This window comes from Lemur catta, chromosome 3 (genome assembly GCF_020740605.2).
Source record: "Lemur catta isolate mLemCat1 chromosome 3, mLemCat1.pri, whole genome shotgun sequence".
NCBI lineage: Eukaryota > Metazoa > Chordata > Mammalia > Primates > Lemuridae > Lemur > Lemur catta.
In genome coordinates, this window is record NC_059130.1 from 107,452,978 (window position 1) to 107,476,380 (window position 23,403).

Consider the following 23,403-nt stretch of genomic DNA (forward strand, 5'->3'; position numbering starts at 1 on the left):
CGAAAAAGAGAAAAAAGAATCTAAACTGGACTGGGATTAAGACTCTCCCAGGCTCTGTTATATATACAACTTAGCAGCTGGAGCAACATGAAGAAGCTATATTTACTCTTGTGTGCTATGCCCTACCACGTGAATGTGCGTGCATGTGCACAACACATAATGGCTTCCAATCTTTTACAAGCCTACATTAATCTTAGCATCCCAGGCATAAATGCTTAGACAGAAGAGTCTCCACGAGTTTTGTGTTCTTGGATAAAACAAGATAAGGAGGCCAGAAACCTTGATTTCAGTTCTGGGTCTCCCAATAACTAGCTATGTGACTTTAGGTGAGTCACCAACTCTAGATCTCAGTTTTTTCATCTGTAAAATGAATCTTTGGGGAAGAAAGGATCTCATGCTCTGGTTCAAAGGTCTGGGGTGCTTACCTTGATCTGCCTACGGATGAGGTCTCTAGTTATGTTGACTTTTGCCATCTTCTCTTAATGAGTTCAACAGAAGGAAGCTATAGAAGGATCTTCAGGACCCTTGAGCATTCCAGCCACGCCCAGGTCCCTAAGACACACATTTAATTACCTGAGGGAAAAAAATCATCAAATCTTGGGGGATGGAATAAGGTGGCTTCAGAGCCCTAATTCCATACCTAAAACAGCCCACCCAGGTACCCAGTGAACTGGCTATTGTCTATGATTTATGGCATGTTGGGCTGGCTCTGCTCCACAGTGTTGAAGAACCTCTGGAATGGGTGAAGGGGGTGGGGAGGACAGTGACTCACAGCCACAGGAAGCATTAGAACAAACACTGAAGGAGTTATGTATACTTCACTAGAAAATAGTGGGGTTGGATATAAGTATAAAGGAAGATGGTAGCATATCCTGAAAGTTAGAACAAGACACACAGGTAGAAAGACATCAAGTTTCACTTGTTCAATATGGATCTGTGGCAGCCTGTCTGAACTTTCAATTATGCTTCAAATCTCTGACCCTCAGCTTAGCTCTCCCTGAAGCCAAATCAGTATCACAGATAGAACCCTTAACTCTCTAACAGATTCATAGAATCAAAGAATGAAAAGGAAGTGTTATGGTGATTGTGCCAAGATCCAACTTAATAAAGAAATCCCTCTTCAACATTCTCCTAGGTAGGCATTTAGTCTCACCAACTCTTAAAGCAATATATAACTCTGAAGGTTACAAAGACCAATTAATCCTACTTCTGAGAATTTACCACAAAAAATTCAAAATATAAGAAATAAAGTTCCATACCCAAGTATATTCATCAGATTTTTAACAGCAAAAAAACTAAAACCACTTAAGTTTCAATAATAGAGAAATGGCCAAATAATGTATAGCCATACATTATTATGCAGATTAGAAATGCTAATTATGAAGGAAAAATGCTCATATCATATTATAATATTTATATAATAACATCCTGCTTTTTCATTAAACACTATTATCACAGCTATGTTTAAAAAAGGAAATATAGTGGGGAGGGATGGAAACCAAGGGATGGACATCTGTCATTTTTTTTCTTTGAATAAATGTCACTTTTTGAGGCAAAAAAAAAAAAAGGAAATACAGGCTGGGTGCGGTGGCTAATGCCTATAATCCTAGCATTCTGGGAAGCCGAGGCGGGAGGATTGCTTGAGCTCTGGAGTTCGAGACCAGCCTGAGCAACAGTGAGACCCTGTCTCTGCCAAAAAGAAAAAAAAAAATTTAAAAAATAAAAAGGAAATATAAAAAAATAATATTAAGCAGTATCTTTGGATAATACTATGATTTTTTTCTTCTACTTTTTGATATTTTCAAAAATTTTCTATCAAAGCACATTAACTTTATAATCAGATTTTTTTTTTTTTTTTTTGAGACAGAGTCTCGCTTTGTTGCCCGGGCTAGAGTGAGTGCCGTGGTGTCAGCCTAGCTCACAGCAACCTCAAACTCCTGGGCTTCAGCGATCCTACTGCCTCAGCCTCCCGGGTAGCTGGGACTACAGGCACGTGCCACCATGCCTGGCTAATTTTTTCTATATATATTTTAGTTGGCCAGATAATTTCTTTCTATTTTTTTAGTAGAGATGGGGTCTCGCTCTTGCTCAGGCTGGTCTCGAACTCCTGACCTTGAGCGATCCACCTGCCTCGGCCTCCCAGAGTGCTAGGATTACAGGCGTGAGCCACCGCGCCCGGCCTATAATCAGATTTTTAAAAACACTAAATTTTTAAAGACAGTCTGTCTTCTGTTATTTCCACCTTTCGGCTCCGGTTCTACTTCTGGAGCCACACAGGAGAAGTCTAGTCTTTCTTCCCAGTGATGGCCCTTTGTGCTGCGGAGATGGCTCTCCGGATTCACCAGGCCTCCCTGCCAACCTCCCAGCTCTCAGGACATCCTGTGCCATTTCTAGATCTCCCAACTAGCTGGACTCCTGAAGATTCCTAGCACACCCTCCAGAAATCATACCTTCTCCACCCTATCTGCGAGCAGACTTCTTTCTTTCTTTTGGCATTTAACCACAATAGGAAATGCTACACCTAAACATTATGTTATTGCAGATATTTTTTTCCCTTTAGTGTAAGGGACACAGTAGGACAATTTAAAAACTTGCTGCTAGATTAAACGTTCCTATTCAGCCTGAGTTCTTTGGGGCTAATGTTTCCATGATCAATTTTGGGGATCATAAACACTTCAAAGGGCAAGAACCTTCCCTTACAACATGGAAACCATTCAGCATTGCATAGTGACATTACCAGGCAGATATGGCAGTTGCCGGCACTATTTGGGGTCACAAACCCTGTGAGCACCAAGAACACCATGAATAGCTGAAAACTATAGTTTTATGATGACTTTTCCAGGGGCCTTTGGCCATCAAATAAAAAATGTGAATTTGAACAAATTCATATAATCCAAACACTGGCCTGTGAGTGTGTCTATAGCTCTGGGTTGTTAAAGCTAAAACAACAATGATAATTTCCCCACAATCACCAAGAATACAAGATGAGGCTTATAATGGAAATAACACCAAAGCCTGAGTGTATCTGGTTTAAGTAAGAACGGTTGTGTGACCTTGCTCAAGTTTCTTAATCTCTCCAAGTAGGCACTCATTCCTGTGACTCACAGGCACAGGAAGCACTGGAACAAACACTGAAGAGCCTATGTATGCTTCACCAGAAAAAGGCTCATTCCTTACGTCCTAAAACCCTTTTCTTCAGAGGGCTACTGTTGAGGTCACATGAAATAATGGAAGTAAAAAGTTTTTTCTTTTAAGAATATAAATGTTTTTATCTGTTAAGAAATACTATGTTAACGAATATGCACTTAATATGTGCCAGGCACTGTGATAAGTGCTTTATATTCATTCATTCAACAAATAAACACAGGAAGCTTCTACTATATGCCAGGTACTGTTCTGGGCCCAGGAGATACAACAGTGAGCAAAATGGGCAAGGTCCTCGCTCTCATGGTACTTACATTTTAGCAGGAAGGAACAGACAATAAATAATGATATACAAGAAAATATCTGATAGTGAAAAGTGCTATGATGACAACAAAACAAGTTGATGTGAGAGTGACTGGCACGCTACTTTTAGACTTGAGGGCAAAGACGAGGTAGTGGATATTTGTGGAGTTTCTGGCTGTTCAGCATTTGAACTCCTTCTTATACTTTGGGAATTTCCCATTTGAGTCTGGTGGGAAGCAGAGCCCCTTCCCATTATGAAGTAAGAATGATGGTGACTGAGTTCTCTTTCTAACGCTCCCTTGCAGCTAGAACATACCCATACAGCCCAACTTATGCCAACCAGACTTATTACCTCAGAACTTGAATCAGGATCTAGTGTCACAGAGTCAGAGGATCACAAAGATTCCATGCTGGGGTGTAGCAAGGGATAATGGCCATTAAGTCCAGTGCAGCTGGTGGTAGCCATGTAAGTGGTGGTGGCTGCAGTGTCCTCACTGAACTGGTTCTGTGAATGATTTTGGTTGTGGGTCCTGCCTGCTGCTTAATTTCCCTTTTTTGAGCCCATTCTTCAAGCCTGGTTCTGTGGCCTTCCCTGATGTTTTGTGAGTTTCCCTAATATCCTTTCCATAATCAGCCAGAGTTGGTTTCTGTTGCATACAACTACAAATCCTGCCTGATACAGAGGGGCTGAGATGACATTTAAGCTGAAACACGAATGACAAGAAGAACTGGAGATAAACACTCCTGGGGAGAGAGTGCTAAGGCTGTAGAGGAAGAGTGTTTCAAAAAACTTGCCTGGTAGACACGATTACTATTACCATCTTACAGATAAGAAAATAGACTTATGGACATGAAACAATTTTTACAATGTTACAGAGTTAATAAGCAGGAGCTGGAGCAAGAACTCAAACCCAGGGCTGTATGATTTCAAAGTCCATGTTCTTAACCACTATGGCATGTAATTTCCTAGAACAACTATCATTATGAGAGTCCACCAAAAGACACAACTAAATTGCCACTACTCATTCATTAATTTTCTCAAAATGCTGAATATTTACCAAGCACCGAGCACTGTGCTAGACACGGGAAAATACTGAGATGAAAGATAGTACCCATATTAAGACAGCTCAAAATCAAAGGCAAGGGGCTTCAGCTAAGATTAATGTGTGACTTGAAAATATTAAAAGAAACAAGAGAGGGAAAAAAAAGAAACCAGACAAGCAGGAAACCACAACTCAGGTAAATGGTAAAATGGAAATTGGTATTTAAAATACTATCAGACTTTCACAGGCTTTTGGTAGAGTAAAAATAATAATAATAATATCAGACTGGTAGGCAGAGGTTTAAAAAACTAAAATGTCAGATTGGGCATGGTGGCTTATGCCTGTAATCCCAGCACTCTGGGACCCCAAGGCAGGAGGATTGCTTGAGGCTAGGAGTTCAAGATCAGCCTGGGCAACATAGTAAGAACCGCCCCCATCTCTACAAAAAAAATTTTTTTAAACCAAAATGTCAAATTAAATACAACTAATGCCTAGTTAGCATTTTGATGAACACTTCTGCTCCCATCCTCAGGAGAAATGATGGCACACTGGCAGATAGCTCATCCTGGAGCATGACCTCTCAAGGAAACAGAGACTCAGTGCCTTTCCAAAAATTTTTACAAGTGTAACTGGAAACACTTATAAACAGAGATTATTTAGAAGGTTCATATCAGGAGGGAAATACCCTTAAATCTACCAAGGGGCACAACTAGTTTCATCTAAAAGTGTCTCAAACACAAATAATCAGATCAATAAATCCATAGTTATTTCAAGATGAGGAAACTTAATCATGGTAAAATTTTAAAAGCAGCCAGGTGCAGTAGCTCATGCCTATAATCCCAGCACTTTGGGAGGCAGAAATGGGAGGACTGCTTGAGGCCAGGAGTTCAGGACCAGCCTGGGCCATAATGAGACCCCATCTCTACAGAAAAATAAATAAATAAAATAAAATACAATTAGCTGGGCATGGTCGTGCACCCTGTAGTCCCAGCTACTTGGGAGGCTGAGGCAGGAGGACTGCTTGAGCCTAGAAATTTGAGGTTCCAGTGAGCTATGAAGATGTCACTGCACTCTAGCCTGGGCGACAGAGCAAGACCCTGTCTCCAAAACAAACAAAAAACAAAAAAACAAATTTTTAAAGCATTATTTTAAGCAGGACTCTGAAATAGTCAAGAACCCAGATATGGAATGATATGAATGGGAGATTTGGAATTGACAAAAGTAAGTTACATATATGATTAAACACTAGAAAAGACTACATCAAGGGGATTTCTATCTCTGGTGCAGTATGCAAATTACATAATGTTCAGTTTTGGCCGAGAGGCAAAAAGGCTGAAATTAGTAACTTCAAGAATTCATAAAATAAAATTTTCAATGCTTATTATGCCAGGCACTGTGGTAGACTTTGAAAATACAGCAGAAAACAAGCCAAACACAGATTCTTCTCTTCAAGGGCTCACAATATAATTGTCCTTAATTGAATATCAGTGGCACCAAGGCCATTGTAACCATAGAGAGACTGAAAAAAGGAAATTTAACTGACCAAAAGGAATAGCTAGGACAGTAAATTCAGAAGGAATACATGGAATAATAAATCTTATTTATACTCATTTATTCATATACCTCAGAAGAAAGCACAGAAATGACAGAAAGGGAAACAAACTAAACATATGAGAGTAGAGCAAGAAAGACAACTTGGAAATCACTAACGGAAAATGGGAACCATAACAGATCACAAGTAACTTTTAATGTGTATTCCTCATTCTAAAGAGAGCACAGTTAACAATATACCCTGATTTTCACACTTAATGCTCTAATAATGTTGAGGGCTAACATGTTTGCAAAATATGAAAAGTTCAACAAAAAGTTTCTCTAGAGGACAAAGGTTTAAATGTGACTTCTACTGTAATTTAGGATATTGCAGGCTGGCTCTAGTAGATACTCAACAAAAAGGAAGAAGGAAGCTGATTTCTGGGAGGTAGAATTATGAAAAATATAAAAATACCTAAGGCACAGAGGAAAACATATGACATAATGTTACAAAGAAAATATGAGCTGCTAGGCAGATGTTACACCTCCCAAAACGTATTCTATTCCTGGAGCTCTAAAATGCCTAGCATGTCAACACTTAACCCCATCACTTCCATAAACTTTTTTCTTTTCTTCTTTTGTAACCAGGGTCTTGCTCTGACACCCAGGCTAGAGTGCAGTGTCATCATCATAACTCACTGCAACCTCCAAATCCTGGGCTCAAGTGATCCTCCTGCCTCCCAAGTAGCTGGGACTACAGGCGTGTGTCACCATGCCCAGCTAATTTTTCTATATTTTTGTAGAGACAGGTCTCACTCTGTTGCTCAGGCTAGTCTACACCTCCTAGCCTCAAGTGATCCTCCCACCTCGGCCTCCCAAAGTGCTAGGATTATAGGTGTGAGCCATCCACAAACTTTTACTTTAGGCTACTGGGAAAGTTTTTTTCTATGAGCATATCTGTACTATTACAAACAAAGCTAACAAGAAAATAAAATTCAATTGACAGCTTGATTTGGAGGAATTAATCTACTCATAATGCAAGGGGTACCAGTAATACAACAGCCTCAGGTTAGTAAGCCTTAGAACAAAGTACATCTGTGAAGATTACTCATCTGGAACCAAGGATTGGATGGTAATATCCAAACAAGAGGAGCCACCCTTTTCACATATGCCATAGTCCTTGCCTGGCTCTGGCTAATGGAGCAGAAAGAGAGGTAGACTTAAAATGCTTAGGCACCTGGGCCTGAATCGCAGCCCCCTCCCCTCTTAGTATGCCAATTAGTACCTGCTTAGGTAAGTTATTTAACTTTTCTAAGTTTCGGTTTCCTTATTTGTAAAATGGGGATGCTAACTCCTACACTTCAGTGTGCTCTTATGAAGAAATAAATGATAAAAAAATATATATGAAAGAACATTAACAGTACATGGATCATAGTAGGTGCTCAACAGATGTTAGCCAAATTTGAATTCTACTAAAACCTGGTAATTCCTGTTGTATATGCTATGCTCAATAGCATGGGTTACAATATTTCTCCCTTGTTTCCCTACCAGAGACGAAGCTGACATTGGAGATTCCATTGTAGGATGGATGAGGCAAAGAGCATATAGCAAGTCTTTATCACCTCTACTAGGTTTGAAATGCAAGACCAGAAAGGAAAACACAACTTTGCTAAAAACAAAGGAACTCCAAACAAAAATCTGTGCAAAAATGTTTACAGCAGCATTATTCATAATAGCCAAAAGGTATAACCAAACATCCATCAGCTGATGAACAGATAAACCAAATGTGGTATATCCATATAATGGAATGTTATTTGGCCATAAAAAGGAATGAAATAGATACATGCTACAACATAGATGAAATATGGTAACGCTATGCTAAGTGAAAGAAGCTCACATATTGTATAATTCCATTTATATGAAATGTCTAAAATAGAAATAGAAAGTAGATTAATGGTTGCTTTGCGCTGAAGGGCATAGGGAAATAGGGGAGTGATAGTTAAAAAATATGGGTTTCTTTTTTTTAATTGAAGTGAAATTCACATATCAAAATTTATCATTTTGAAGTATACAATTCAGTGATATTTAGTACATTCACCATGCTGTGCAACCATCACCCCTAGCTAGTCCCCCAAAATTTCCATCACCCCAAAAGAAAACCCTATACCCATTAAGTAGTCAGTCTCCATCCTCTCCCCACACCCCAGCACCAGGCAACCACCAACTGGCTTTCTGTCTCTATGGAATCCTATCATATGTGGCCTTTGGGTCTGGTTTCTTTCACTTAGCATCATGCTTTTGAGGTTCATCCATGTTGTAGTATCAGTACCTCATTCCTTTTTATGACTGAGTACTACTCCATTGTATTGATATACCATATTGTATTCATCCACTCATCTGTTGGCTGTTGTGAACAGTGCTGCTATAAACATTCGTGTCCAAGAATCTGTTTGGGCCGGGCGAGGTGGCTCACGCCTGTAATCCTAGCACTCTGGGAGGCCGAGGCGGGTGGATCATTTGAGCTCAGGAGTTCGAGACCAGCCTGAGCAAGAGTGAGACCCCATCTCTACTAAAAATAGAAAGAGATTATATGGACAACTAAAAATATATACAGAAAAAATTAGCTGGGCATGGTGGCACATGCCTGTAGTCCCAGCTACTCGGGAGGCTGAGGCAGGAGTATTGCTTGAGCCCAGGAGTTTGAGGTTGCTGTGAGCTAGGCTGATGCCACGGCACTCTGGCCCAGGCAACAGAGTGAGACTCTGTCTCAAAAAAAAAAAAAAAAGAATTTATTTGAATACCTGTTTTCAGTTCTTTTGGTTATATATCTAGAAGTGGAATTGCTCTGTCATGTGGCAATTCTATGTTTAACTTTTTGAGGAATCATCAACTTGTTTTCCGCAAGTGGCTACCCCATTTTACATTCTCACTAGAAATGTGTGAGGGTTCCAATTTATCTACATCCTTGCCAGTACTTGTTATCTTCTGTTCCTAGTTTTTAGTTTGTATTTTTAAAGTATTGCCATCCCACTGGGTATGAAAATGGTATCTCATTGTGGTTGGGGTTCCTTTTTGAGGTAAAAAAATGTTCTGAAAATGACTGTGGAGACTGTTGCACATACTTGTGCATATACTAAAAACCAATGACTTGTACACTTTAAATGGGTGAATTGTGTGGTATGGAAATTATATCCCAATAAAGCTGTTATTTGTTTAAAACCCACAAAAATGAAAGAATATAGGCAACAACATGGACAAATCTTACAGATTTTGAATGACAAAAGCCAGACATAAAAAAGTATGTACTATATGATTCTATTTATATGAAATTCTAGAATAGGCAAAACTACTGTGGAAAAAAATCAGAACAGTGTTTCCTGGAGGCTTGGGGACCAAAAAGGACACCTGAGAACTTTCTAGAGTGACAGAAAGGTTCTATATATTGACGAGAGTATGTGTTACATAGGTATATCCATTTGTCAAAACTATATAATCAAGATTAGTGCATTTTAATATTTGTAAACTTTACCTAAAAAAATTGAATGGGGTGGTAGGAAGTAGGGGAGGTATAGATGAAATAAGAATGGTAGCACATTGATAGTTGTTAAAATAGGATGATGGGTGCATGGGGGTTCGTTGTTCTGTCCCATTCTGTTTACTTTGCACGTATTTGGAATTTTTTGTAATAAAATCCTTTTAAAAATCTTTCTTTCCTATGGTACAGTCATCTAAAACATGGATGACTGATTAATGAAATGGAAAATCATATAAAGTTAATATATTAGGTCCAGACATATATATGGCCATCTCAGTCTTGAGGGGAAAAAAGTCAAACCAAAAAAGTGTAATGCTATGCTATAATTAGAAGGATATGCACCAAAGATGTTAGCCAGTAGTCATTTCTGTGGTAGGAAGAAAGATGATGTTGGTTATTTTCCAAATATTCTACAGGAAACCTTTTCTGTTTTTATAATAAGGTAGAAATAGCAGTTAGGAACCAGCTTTGGACTGAAGAAAACTTGAGTTTGAATCTGGCTCTAAGAAAAGCCCCACTTCAGAAAGTTAAACATAGAGTTACCATATGACCCAGCAATTTCATTCGTAGGTATATACCCAAGAGAATTAACAATATATGTCCACACAAAAACTTGTACACAAATATTCCTAATAGCTCAAAAGTGGAAACAACCCAGATGTCCAACTGATGAATGAATAAATACAATGCAGTATATCCATATAATGGAGTATCATTCAGCCATACAAAGGAATGAAATACTAATTCATACTACAACTGATGAAACTTGAAAACATTATGCTAAGTGAAAGAAGCCAGTCACAAAAGACCACCATATGTATTATTCCATTTATGTGAAATGTCAAGAATAGGAAAACCTACAAAGACAGAAAGTAGATTAGCAATTACCTAGGGCTGAGGAGGAGAGGAGGGTAATTTCAGGGTGGGTCATGATAGCTCAAGGGTATGTGTTTCCTTTTTAGGTGACAAAAATGTTTTCAATTAGATAGCAGTGACAGCTGCACAACTTTGTGACCATATTAAAAGTGATGTGGGCTGGGCGTGGTGGCTCACGCCTGTAATCCTAGCCCTCTGGGAGGCCGAGGCAGGTGGATCGCTCAAGGTCAGGAGTTCGAGACCAGCCTGAGCAAGAGCGAGACCCCATCTCTACTAAAAATAGAAAGAAATTATCTGGCCAACTAAAATATATATAGAAAAAATTAGCCGGGCATGGTGGCGCATGCCTGTAGTCCCAGCTACTCGGGAGGCTGAGGCAGTAGGATCGCTTAAGCCCAGGAGTTTGAGGTTGCTGTGAGTTAGGCTGACGCCACGGCACTCACTCTAGCCCTGGCAACAAAGTGAGATTCTGTCTCAAAAAAAAAAAAAAAAAAGTGATGTGGTGATGTGAACTGGGTGTGGTGGCTCCCACCTATAATTCTAGCACTTTGTGAGATGGGAGGATCACCTGAGGCCAGGAATTCAAGGCCAGCTTGGGAAACATGGCAAGATCCTCTCTCTACCAAAAATAGAAAAATTAGCCTGGTGTGGTGGCATTCGCCTGTAATTCCAGCTACTTGGGAGACTAAGGCAGGAGTATCACTTGAGCCCAGGAGTTTGAGATTATAGTGAGCTATGATTATGCCACTGTACTTCCAGCCTGGGTGATGGAGTGAGACCTTGTCTGTAAAATAATAAATAAATAAAAGATAGAGTGAGACTCTGTCTGTAGAATAATAAATAAATAAAACTGATGAATTATATACTTTAAAAGAGTAGATTTTATGGTATATGAATTATATGTCAATCATAAAGAAGAAAGAAAAGCCCTGAAACCCTTTTCTGCACCTAAAATCACAACTTATGAAAAGAAAATTTGGTTGTATTTTCTTTGTTTGTCCCCTACCTTGAGCTGTGGTTATTTATGTGGCTTTTCTTCCTTAAAAGACTAAAAGTATGCTGAAGGCCAGCTCTTCATCCAATTTATCTATTGATCCCCTTTGCCACCCAGAAATGATGCAGGCTTAGCAGGCACCAATAAATATTTGCTTTTAGCAAATAATAGCATGACTACCTTGCATACATAACAATGTTTGATAGCTGTCAAAGTGCTTCTGCTCATGATTTTAATTTGAACTTCATGACAGTCCTGTGAGGAAGCTAGAAAGCTATTATTATCCCCATTTAACAAGGAAGAACTGAAGCACAACACTATGTAGTGCTGAGGAAGATGCACTTGACTGGGATCTAGGGTCTTGTGCTTCAGGCCAGCCTCTGCTTTTAATTGGCATTTCACACTCTCAGTCTATTTCGTCATCTGTAAAATGAGAAGTGGACTCTGAGATGAGCTACAAAACCCCTTCCAATGACACTATCCTATGATTCTAAGGAGATACTACTAGTTAGCAGCAGACCAGAGATGGAATAGAAATGATCTATTCCCTTTCCACTGGATGTACTACCTCCCATAGCAGGGAGGTGCCTGCCCCCAACCAGGATGACAACTGACCCCCTTTCAACATTCTGAATTATGCAAAAAGATGTATGCAAGTTTCCTTTTACTCTATTTGTAGTGGTTTTCTTATTGGAGCAATCCTATAGAAAAGAAGAAAAATGCCAGGCATGGTGGCTCACGCCTATAATCCCAGCACTTTGGGAGGCCAAGGCGGGAGGATAGCTTAAACCCAGGAGTTTGAGACCAGCCTGGGCAACACAGTGAGACTGTCTCTTAAACCAGAAAAAGAAAAGAAAAGAAAAGAAAAATTAGCCATGTATGGTGGGAGCCTGAGGCAGGAGGATCGCTAGAGCTCAGGAGTTCAAGGCTGTGGTGAGCTATGATCTCGCCACTGCACTCCAGAGCCTGGGCAACAGAGGAAAACCTTGTCTCTTAAAAATAAATAAATAAATAAAAAAGAAAGGAAAAAAGAAGAAATATGCAATAAAGCAATGACTGAGCTGTACTTTCAGTGCATAAAAGTCACTGGAAGTAGCATAATAAAGTGAAGAGTTGAGCTGTGGAATATAACAGAACTACGGTTCAAATCCCAGCTTTGCCACCTATTTTCTGTGAGACTTGACGCTTCTCACCTTCAGTTTCCTAATCTGATAATAATACCTACCTTTACAGGCTGATGAGGAATGAAAGAGCACACATGTAAAATGCCTGACACCAAGCTCGGTAAGTAATATTTTTTGAATATTCTGAACATTTTACAAGTGTTACCTTACAGACTCCTCATAACAACCCTATGAGACAGGAACATTATTATCCTCATTTTACATATGCAGGATCTGAGGCACAGAAAAGTTAATTTGCCAAAGTCACAGTTATTAAATGGAGAGTCAACCTAAACAGTCTGACTCTAGGGCCCAGGCCACTGGTCACCAAAAAATAATTACTATTACTGGCCAGGCATGGTGGCTCACGTCTATAATCCTAGCACTTTGGGAGGTCCAGGTGGGAGGATCGCTTGAGGCCAGGAGTTCAAGACCAGCCTGAACAATAGTGAGACCTTGTCTCTTAGCCAGGCATAGTGGTGTGCTGCACCTGTAGTCACAGCTACTTGGGAGGCTGAGGCAGGAGGATAACTTGAGCCCAGGAATTGGAGGCTGCAGTGAGCTATGATGATGCTATCGCGCTCTAGCCCAGGCAACAGAGAAAGACCCTGTCTCAAAAAAAATTACTATCTTGAATCAGATCATGTCTCTCAGCAGTCTTGCCCAAAAGAAATTGTCTTTTGCCATTCTTTAGGGTTAAACTAAAGGATCAAAATTGCCCTGACTCTGCTGGTCTGAAATACAGATTTAAAGAGTGCCATTTCAGGGTCATAGACTAAGTTGGCACAGTTTCTGGAATGGTTTCTGGGAAAGGTGTGGCTGGTAGGACAGGCCCATCAGCAAAGTATCTTTGGAAAAGTTCTTTGCCATCTTTGTGGCTCCGGGCTCAAATGATCCCACATGAGACTGCTTGAAGCTTTCTCTATAGAAGCCTATCCTAAAAAATACTTCACTTTCTGGGAGATTCTGGATGAAAACTCACCTTAACGTCTCCTCTGCCCCAGTGGGATCTATATTACCATTTGAGCTTTGTGGAAATTTTTCCTGGATATCTCAGAACTTTGTTTTTCAGCGATCATAGCTAATTATCCTGCCTTCTCCTGGGCCCACAATTATCTTAAGGTAGTGGAAGAGAACAGAAAAAGAAAGGAGAGCATATTTTGATAATGCTGTCTTCTCTCACTACTTAAGAGCATCTGCAGTCATAGATTTTGCCTTTAACTTGCATCTTCACAAATCCTGCCACAATTCAAAGTACCTCTCATAGAGAAGCCTTTGAAGTTTCACCCTCTAACCCTACTCCTAGCAGGAAGATCAAGGAAAACTAAACCAATCAATTTGGAAATGCTTCCTTTCTAACTCAGTTGCAGCTGTTTTATATCCAGATGTGTGACTCAAAAAAGGAAACCAGGTAGGCCATCAGCACTCAAGACTCCACTGATGAAGCTCCCTGACCATGAATGCCTGGCTCGCATTCTGAGAAAGGTTCCCTAAAATGTTCAGAGATAAGAAGTTTTATGCTTTACAAAAATAGAATCTGGGAGTTATGAATAAGGACAAAATTTCACAAAGGTCTTGATCCTAACACTGCCCTCAAGAGCTCCTGGATAGCTCCCTGGGCAAAGTCTGATCCTGCTCCCCACCCCGACACCCTAAGAAAATAGGGTTAATACCTCCCCAGATGGCTACAGGGAGGATTAAGGGTCATTATTCTTGGCATCCAGCTCTGTCACAGCTCTAGCAGTTGTGACCTTGTATCCTAAAAGAAGATAATAAATATAAAAATGCAAACAGTGATCCCTGAATCTGGCTCTATAAGGGGTGGCTGAGAATTTTCTTTGCACAGGGCCTCTGACACTGTCTTCCATACTCTGACCTGTTGACTGCATTCTCCCCTTATTCAGGATTCAAGTTTTTAAGGTATTAGTCACTAATGCCACAAAATCCTTTGAGGAGTCAGCAGCTATTACTAATAGCACAAAGATGGGCCCCAGAATTCTCAGGGTTCAGTCAGTTTGGAATTTACACTGAGGAAGTCATCAAAGTGGTACCCCTTTACACCCAAGCCCAGCTGTTGAGGGCAATCATTGAGGTCTAGTGGAAAGCACACATTACATCATTTAGTCCTCATAAACCCACTATAAGATAGATGCTATCATAAGCCTCATTTTACAGATGAGCAATCTGTAGTTCAGAGAGGACACATGATTTACCCTAGGGTCACACTAAGAAGTGGCAGACATGGGTTCAAACATCAGTCCTACCACTACTAGCTGTGTAACCTCCAGCATATTCCTTAACTTTCTAGAGTCTCAGTTTCCTCATTTGTAAAGTGAGAAAAATGGTAATAACTTCTTTATAGGGGATTTCTCAGGATTAAATGAAATATTGTAGAAAAAGTGTCTAACAAATGGTAATACATATTGAGTATTCAATACATGGTAGCTTTTTACAGATCAAAACACTGGGAGTTTAATATCATTTTTACAGAATCAGAGTTTAAGATACTAAAAGATCACTTAGTTCGAGTACCTACATAAGTCTGAACCCCTCTGTCATATTTTTAATATGAAGTGACAAAGCCTCTCCTTAAATACCTCCAATGATGGGTAACTCACTCCCTCACAGGCAGCCCGTTTTGTTTTTAGAAAGCCAAATTCTCTCCTATCAAGCCAAAGTCTACCCTCTTGGAATGTCTGTCATTTAATCCTAGGGCTGTCTTCTAGAATCACACAGAGAAAGTCCAGTTCCCTTTCCTCATGACAATTCTTCAAGTATTTGAAGGAAGGTATCATGTTCCCCCAGACTCTTAGCCTTCGTCTTTTCAGCTCTTCCTCATGTGTCACAGTCCCAGAGGCAACTTAATATCACAGAGCAGACAGACCTGGGTTTGAATTCCAATCCTTCCTCTTACTAGCTGTGTGACCTTACGCAAATTACTTAGCCTACCTGAATCTGTTTCTTCATATGTATAATAGGGAATACGATTCCTGCCTCACAGGACAGTCATGAAGGTTAAACTGGATAAAATAAGACAACTACCTAGGACTGAGCCCAAGATCTACCAGGCCCTCAATAAATGTCAGTCACTTTTTAGGATACACTCCAACTAGTAAATATCTCTCAAATTAAATTAACCAGAATTAAACATAACACCAAGGGACTGGTTTCTAATAGCAACTGTCAGGACTTAGGTTTTTAAAGAGGTGTTAGCTAATAAGAAAGCACAACCCAAGGGTTCTGTGGGTCCAGCAATGTGCAATGGCAGCCCAAAGATGCAGTGGAGGGTGTGGAAAAGTGAGGATGAAAGAAGAAAAGAAACAGGACAGATCATTAAACCAATGACCCAAAGACAAGTATCACCATATTACTTGTTGTCTATGACTCCCTCTCTGAGACTCAGAACCATACATGTGGGCCACATCCCCTAACTTAAAAGGAGACAAGAAAAATAAAAATAATTAAAGAACAAGTCACAGTCTGGATCTTCCTCAGCAGTTGGACCCTCAAGATCCACAGATGTTTAGCAGTAGCCTTCAAGATTTCCAGTTGTGTACTTTCGGATCCTGAAGTGCAGATGTGTGAAAATGCCCTACAAATGATGCATGGGTCAATACTGAACTCCTTCCAGCTAGAAAAATTGCCAATTGTGTGACAGATCTAAAACTCCAAACTGGTAAATAGACATTAACACCATCATCATAATCATTACACATATTCTCTTTCCCTCAGTGACCTCCAGGGAAGGAGTCCTAGGCAGAAATATGGACTGTTACCCAATTATTCTGCAGAGTTGATCCAAAAGCACTGCTTCTACAAATCGAGATAAGACTTTAATGTAAGTGACCCCAAACAGGTCAAAAAAGGAAAGGATAACAGGATCCCAAACTTAAAGCAGCATGATCAATTATGACATAAAAGGTTGTTTTGGCAATGAAATATAACAACCTACAGTGAAAAATCTCAGTAGTCTCAGACTCGGCCTAAAGGAGCCCCACTAGTTACTCCCTGGTCTGTTATAGAGGATCTGGTTATTATACTCAACAGCAAAGATTCAATTCAATCCCTCTAAAGATATAAGAATTACAAGAAAGAATAAGTCAGAACTCAAGACAGAAATAGCATTAAGTAGTTCCTTCACCACAGTGAGCAGAGCCTGGCCACTCAAGGACTCTAAGACACAGAAAAGCTTAGTGCAGGCCACTGGGCATATCTGTCCTGTAGGTGAAATTTCATAATGTCTTTGAGTCAGAATGTGCGCTCAGAATAGTTTTCCTCTCAAAACTGTTTCAGGCTTTGTTAAAAAGGGAACACTTAATTGTCACTTTACCCTGATCATCAACCCCATCCTTGAAAAGAATAAGGAAGCTATCTACACCCATCCTGCCAGGCTCCTAAACTTGAGAGGAAAACTTTAAAGTTGCTCTACCACTACCTTAGGAGGTTAAAGAAAGTCAAAGAACAGAACTTTGGAGGAAACAGTCAAATTAGGCTGTTAATCTTAGGCCCTGATACCTCTTCTCTAGAAACCATGGAAGTATACACCTGCAGAGGAGAAAGAGCCAGAGGGCACCAAGCAAATTCAACCCGGCTGGCAAGGAGGCGTCCCACTGCAGCTTTCAGTAACAAGAATTGGATCCTACTGGTTCGCAGTCTATCTCCTCACTTCCTATTTACCCTTCGAAGTGGGTACTGAATAGCCCATTCCCAAGTAGAGGCCCTACGTACAGGGCACTACAGTCGCCTGGTGGAAACACCTTGGCAGAGTTCGTTTTGGTGCCAGGATGGGCCACTAAGGGAATCTGCGGTGGACGAGAGAGAGAGAGAGAGAGAGAGAGAGAGAGAGAGAGAGAACGAGAACACACACACTAAGAGGGCAGGGCAACGTTGCACGTTGCCCTCCCGGCACTTACACCTGCCCCTTCTTCCTGAGATCAGCGCCAGATTAGATGTCAAACAAAAACTCCACAAAAAAGTCCCAAGACGGAACGACTTCCACCTCTCCCTCGGTAGAGCCTCCGGGGATTCCCACAGCCTTCCCCACACGTCCTGACCAGCCCTCCACCCCCACCCCGCCCCCGGCCCACTCTGCCCTCCGCCCCAGCAAGGCCTGACCCCTCTCGGCACACCCCGGAGCCCCGAGGCGGGCGGACTCAGGCCCCAGGCCGGCAGGGCTGGAGCCGGCCCAGAGCTGGCGGCCCGTGTGCCGGGGCTGCGGGAGCCGGTCCCAGCCTCGGCGCCAGCGGAGGGCAGGGGGCGGCGTCGTCTCGTACCTGTCAGGTCTCTTCCCCGGACCCGCAGAGGCGCAACTTCAGGAGCCCATGTCCGTCCGGAGGGGGCCGGCCCCTCTCCCGGGAGTGGGGGCGCGGATCCCGGGGAGAGGGCTAGGGGGCCCGGGCAGCTCTAGCCTCTTCCCATGCTCTCCGCCCAGCGCCTGGCCGGGGCCGGACAGCGCCTCCGCCCGCCCCTGCGCACCGCCTCACACCCGCGCTCACACACACTCACACTCCCTCGCGCGCTCTCACACACGCACTCCCCTCCCTCCTCCTCCTCTGTTTATCTCCTCCAGCTGTCTGGGGACCCAGGAGAAGCCCAGCACCGCGCCTGCGCCACGCAGTCTCCGCCTCCGCCCCACGCCTCACAGCCTGCGGCTACGCAACGGAGACAGCGCCCGAGCGTTTCCAGAATGGCAAGGCGGGCCCCCGCGCCCCCCCCGCCCCCCCGGGCCCGGTCAACGTCTGCTGCCGGCGGCACCCACTAACCTGCTAGTGGGGGAGCTCTGCACTGCCGCGGCCAATCCGCTTCGCCGCTCGCGGGACCGGCAGCCAGTGGGCGGGCGGGAAAGCCAGGCTGGGCCCTGGGGTATCCTGGGAGTCGTAGTTTTTCGCCATGGAGGAGCTCTCCGGCCGAGCGGGCTTACCCCTCGCGGTTGCCATTAGTTACCCGGACGCACCTCCCACCCCACCACCGCGCTTCGTCACACAGCGGCTGGTACATACGCCCACTCACTCGCCCATTGGCCCCTAGAACTTCATACAGTCCCCTAACAGCTCCTCAGGTCTTCCTCTGAGCACCTGAATTGAGTGATACCTCAGGCTAGGGCCCGAGGGCCCCCCAGAACGGAGCCTCAGCCTGCTCCTTCCTGCTCTCTGGGCTGCTGAAGAAGCACATTCTTTCTTGTCTCCTGGCCCTGAAGGAAACGGATAATAGAGAATCGGTCCTACACTGAGTGACCTGGAAGGGAGTCAGCCACACACACACACTCTGGGAACCCTCAGGCAGATGGGAGAGACAAGGTCCCTCTGAAACTGGTGGAAACACTGGTGTTCCCACGTCTGAGGAAGAGAGGCAGTTTCAGCCTTGTGTAGTTCCAAGTCTGATAGAGGAGACACCTCTAAGGAAGTTCATCGCCTTCTGAGAAGGGAAACTTGTCACTCTCTCATAGGGTGCCATTTGTCAGGTAATAATTCGTTTTTATTCACACTGAATTGGGTACAGTTCCTTAGATAGGTACTATTGCTGTCTGTGTTTTGCAGAAGAGAAAAGAAACTGAAGCACAAAGAAGTTAAGAGCAACTTGCTCAGGGTCACATAGCTGATAAGGGAGCAAATTGGGATTCAAACCCAGATCTGCCTGACTCTAGAGTCTGAGTCTTTGAACACTGCCTGTCCCTCATGTGAGAACCAGGCAGCACCCACCCTCAGGAAAGACTGAGTATACATATTTGGCATTTACAGTGTTTGTCTCGCATTTATCACCCCATGAGTTGCTTGCTTTTTCTGATTCTGCTCACATCATGAGTATGGATTAGTCTATGATCTCCCCAAAGTGATTTTTCTCCATTTAGTAAAGAACCTACCCTACCCATTTTCTCCTAAAAATGTTGTGGGTCATTCCTCTTGACCTTTCCCCCACAGCTGTTCCATTGAATATTAAAAAAAAAATTCATAGAACATTGGGACTAGAAGAAAGCTTTGAGATCTTCTATCCGTAGCTCCCCAGGTTCACGCTGCAACCTTGGTTTGGGGCATTGGGTCAATTAAACTGAATAATAGCTAACATTTATTGAACAATTACCATGGGAAATAAGTGCTTACAAGTGGATTAAGCAACACTCCTAAAATCACATAGCTAGGAAGTTGGGATTCAAATCCATACTATATGAATCCAGAACCCCCATTCTAAACCCTTGTTCTGTGCTGGCAAGGTCACAGAGGATCTCAGAAATATTAATACCAACAGAGAAGGGTGGGTGTTGTTTCTGTGACTCCTAGCCCAGTCCAACAGCACGTAGCAAACACTCAGTAAATATTTGTTGTCAGAATGAACTTTTGTTGGTAGAAAGTGGAATGACAGGAAAAAAACAATAATAGCAATAATAGCTGCAGGTGCTATTTATTATTTTCTACCAGGTACTTGCTTGTGCTCATGCTTACATTCTCTCCCTCTCCCTCACTCTCGCTCTCTCTCTCCATATAGAACTGCCTATATATAAATGTCTATATACATGTGTATATAAATACACATATACATACACTTCACACACACTAACTCACTTGATCCTTCCAACCACCATATCTGTTAGGTATTATTCTTTTTTTTTTTTTTGAGACAGAGTCTCACTCTGTTGCCCGGGCTAGAGTGAGTACCGTGGCATCAGCCTAGCTCACAGCAACCTCAAAGTCCTGGGCTTAAGCGATCCTTCTGCCTCAGCCTCCCGAGTAGCTGGGACTACAGGCATGCGCCACCATGCCCGGCTAATTTTTTGCATATGTATTTTTAGTTGGCCAGATAATTTATTTCTATTTTTAGTAGAGACGAGGTCTCGCTCTTGCTCAGGCTGGTCTCGAACTCCTGACCTCGAGCAATCCACCTGCCTCGGCCTCCCAGAGTGCTAGGATTACAGGCGTGAGCCACCGCGCCCGGCCTGTTAGGTATTATTCTTACACCCATTTCATATAGAATAAACGGAGACTCACAAGAAGGTTAAGTTCAGAATCAGACATACCTCCCAACCATAGATGTTTTCAGATTAGGAGTGAATTTTCTAACCAATAGAGCTGGGCTACTTTGAGAGGGGGTAAGCTCTCTGTCTCTGGTGGTATTCAAGTACAGGCTATATAATCATGTGTCAGAGATACTCTAGAAGCAATTATTGTATTAGGTAGATATATATATATTTTTTGAGACAGAGTCTCACTCTGTTGCCCAGGCTAGAGTGCCATGGCATCAGCCTAGCTCACAGCAACCTCAAACTCCTGGGCTCAAGTGATCCTTCTGCCTCAGCCTCCCAAGTAGTTGGGACTACAGGCATGCACCACTATGCCCAGCTAATTTTTTGTATATATTTTAGTTGTCCAGCTAATTTCTTACTATTTTTAGTAGAGACGGGATCTCGCTCTTGCTCAGGCTGGTTTCGAACTCCTGAGCTCAAACGATCCGCCTGCCTCAGCCTCCCAGAGTGCTAGGATTACAAGCGTGAGCCACCGAGCCCGGCCCCATGTGTCTTACTGATCTTCTGTTCCTACTCTAAACCCAACTTAGTGAGGCTAAGAAACAATTACCCAATCTTGCTCCCCAAACTTGAGTCTGAATCTTAGAGTCAAGTGGGCCCTAATCGGCTTCCATTCTGCACACCCTCAGTTCTCTACTCAGCCCTTCCCAGGAAAGCAAGTTCTCCATCTCATAGGCAACATGTGTTTTCTCGTTTGAACTACTCTGATCATTAAGCAGCTCTTAATAATGAAGTTGTTACGTCCACTTATTTATCCCAATTCTGTTCTCTGTGGCAACAGATTTTGTGTATTAAATAAGGTGATATTTGTGTAAACCATAAAAGGGTCTGAGCCAATTTGGTGGGGATTAGCAGGAATGGTAGTCATAATGATCCCCTTGGACCTTAAAAAAGCTTCAGATAATGAAGCTCTCATGTCCCCACTAAATCTTCTTTCCTAAACTAAATGTCTCCCTCTCCTTTCAATCTAGCCAACAAAGGCAAAGATTGCCACTAGTAGGGACAATCAAGAGAATATATCAAGGAATCCTGTGGCATTTCCAAAAGATGCATTCCAAAGATGTCTATGCAATGATGGCCCCTCTAGAATAGTTAGCAGGTAGGTTGAGACTGTTATCAGTTGCAAATAACATTTACTCAGACTAGCAATGGTTTAAACACAGGAGGTCAAATTTTCTCATGCAAAAAGAAGTCCTGGTCAGGAGGGGTGGTTTATAACCTGTAATCCTAGCACTCTGGGAGGCCGAGGCTGGAGGATTGCTTGAGCTCAGGAGTTCGAGACTAGTCAGAGCAAGAGTGAGATTCCGTCTCTACCAAAAAGAAAAAAACCCCAGCTGGGTGTTGCAGCACATGCCTATAGTCCTAGCTACCCAGGAGGCTGAGACAGGAGGATTGCTTAAGCCCGGGAGTTAGAGGTTGCAGTGAGCTGTGATGACACCACTGCACTCTGGGCGGCAGAGTGAGACTCTGTCTCAACAACAAAAAAACAAGGAAACTGAGCACCCCTCTTCACAACCCACCACCCCTTAAAATAAAAGAAGTTCTGAGGTAGGTGATGGTTGTAAATTATGAAATGCAAATTGTAAAACACCAGTGAATCAATGAACTGACACTACCAGACTTTAGGACTTACTATAAAGCTACAATAATCAAGACAGTACGGTATGGTTGAAAGAACAGCCAAATAGATCAATGGAACAGAATAGAGAATTCAGAAATAGACCACATAAATATAGTCAACTGCTTTTTGACAAAGGAGCAAAGACAATTCAATGGAGAAAGGGTAGGCTTTTTTCTTTTTTTATTTAAAAAAATTTTTTTTTTACCTACAACCCTGGTGAGGGTAGTCTTTTTAAGAAATGGTGCTGGAACAACTGGATACCCACATACAAAAAAACGAGTCTAGGCCAGGCACAGTGGCTCACGCCTATAATCCTAGCACTCTGGGAGGCCGAGGCGCGAGGATCGCTCGAGGTCAGGAGTTCGAGACCAGCCTGAGCAAGAGCGAGATCCCATCTCTACTAAAAAATAGAAAGAAATTATCTGGACAACTAAAAATATATAGAAAAAATTAGCCAGGCATGGTGGCACGTGCCTGTAGTCCCAGCTACTTGGGAGGCTGAGGCAGGAGGATTTCTTAACCCCAGGAGTTTGAGGTTGCTGTGAGCTAGGCTGACGCCATGGCACTCTAGTCCGGGCAATGAATACATGAATGGTATTCGTGCCGTTATGAAAGAGATCCAAGAGCACTCATTTGCCGCCTCCTTCCCATGAGGACATAGCAAAAAGATGGCTATCTATATATCAGAAAGTAGGCGTTCACCAGTCTCCAAATCTGCCAGTGCCTTGATCTTGGACTTTTCAGCCTCCAGAACTGCAAGAAATAAATTTCTATGGTTTATAAGCTACCCAGTCTATGTTTGTTATAGCAGCCCAAACAGACTAAGACAGCTGGACACTGACCTTACACCTTTCACAAAAACTAACTCAAAATGGATTACAGACCTAACTGCTGAATGCAAAACTATAAAACTTCTACAAGATAACACAGGAGGCCGGGCACGGTGGCTCATGTCTATAATCCTAGCACTCTGGGAGGCTGAGGAGGGTGGATCGTTTGAGCTCAGGAGTTCGAGACCAGCCTGAGCAAGAGCGAGACCTCGTCTCTTCTAAAAATAGAAAGAAATTAGCTGGACAACTAAAATATATATAGAGAAAAAAAAATGAGCCGGGCGTGGTGTCACATGCCTGTAGTCCCAGCTACAAGGGAGGCTGAGGCAGGAGGATGGCTTCAGCCCAGG

The 23,403-nt window shown here is 42.5% G+C and overlaps 1 protein-coding gene across 6 annotated transcripts in view; it reads right to left on the reverse strand.

The window, feature by feature from the left end:
* The window catches only part of WDTC1 (WD and tetratricopeptide repeats 1), a 61,893-nt gene extending 43,601 nt beyond the window's left edge, over positions 1-18,292 (reverse strand). For 3 of the 6 annotated variants that reach the window (XM_045545837.1, XM_045545834.1, XM_045545836.1), the window contains exons 1-2: positions 17,862-18,181; positions 426-573 (exon numbers count right to left, since the gene is read on the reverse strand). In XM_045545837.1, the coding sequence (XP_045401793.1) occupies positions 426-473 (48 nt within the window). In that variant the 5' untranslated portion in view covers positions 474-573; positions 17,862-18,181. Of the gene's footprint in view, positions 1-425; positions 574-17,501; positions 17,633-17,861 lie in introns of those variants that run through there. The other 3 variants (XM_045545831.1, XM_045545835.1, XM_045545833.1) reach the window with 3 other exon arrangements.
* Positions 18,293-23,403: the final 5,111 nt, after the last annotated feature.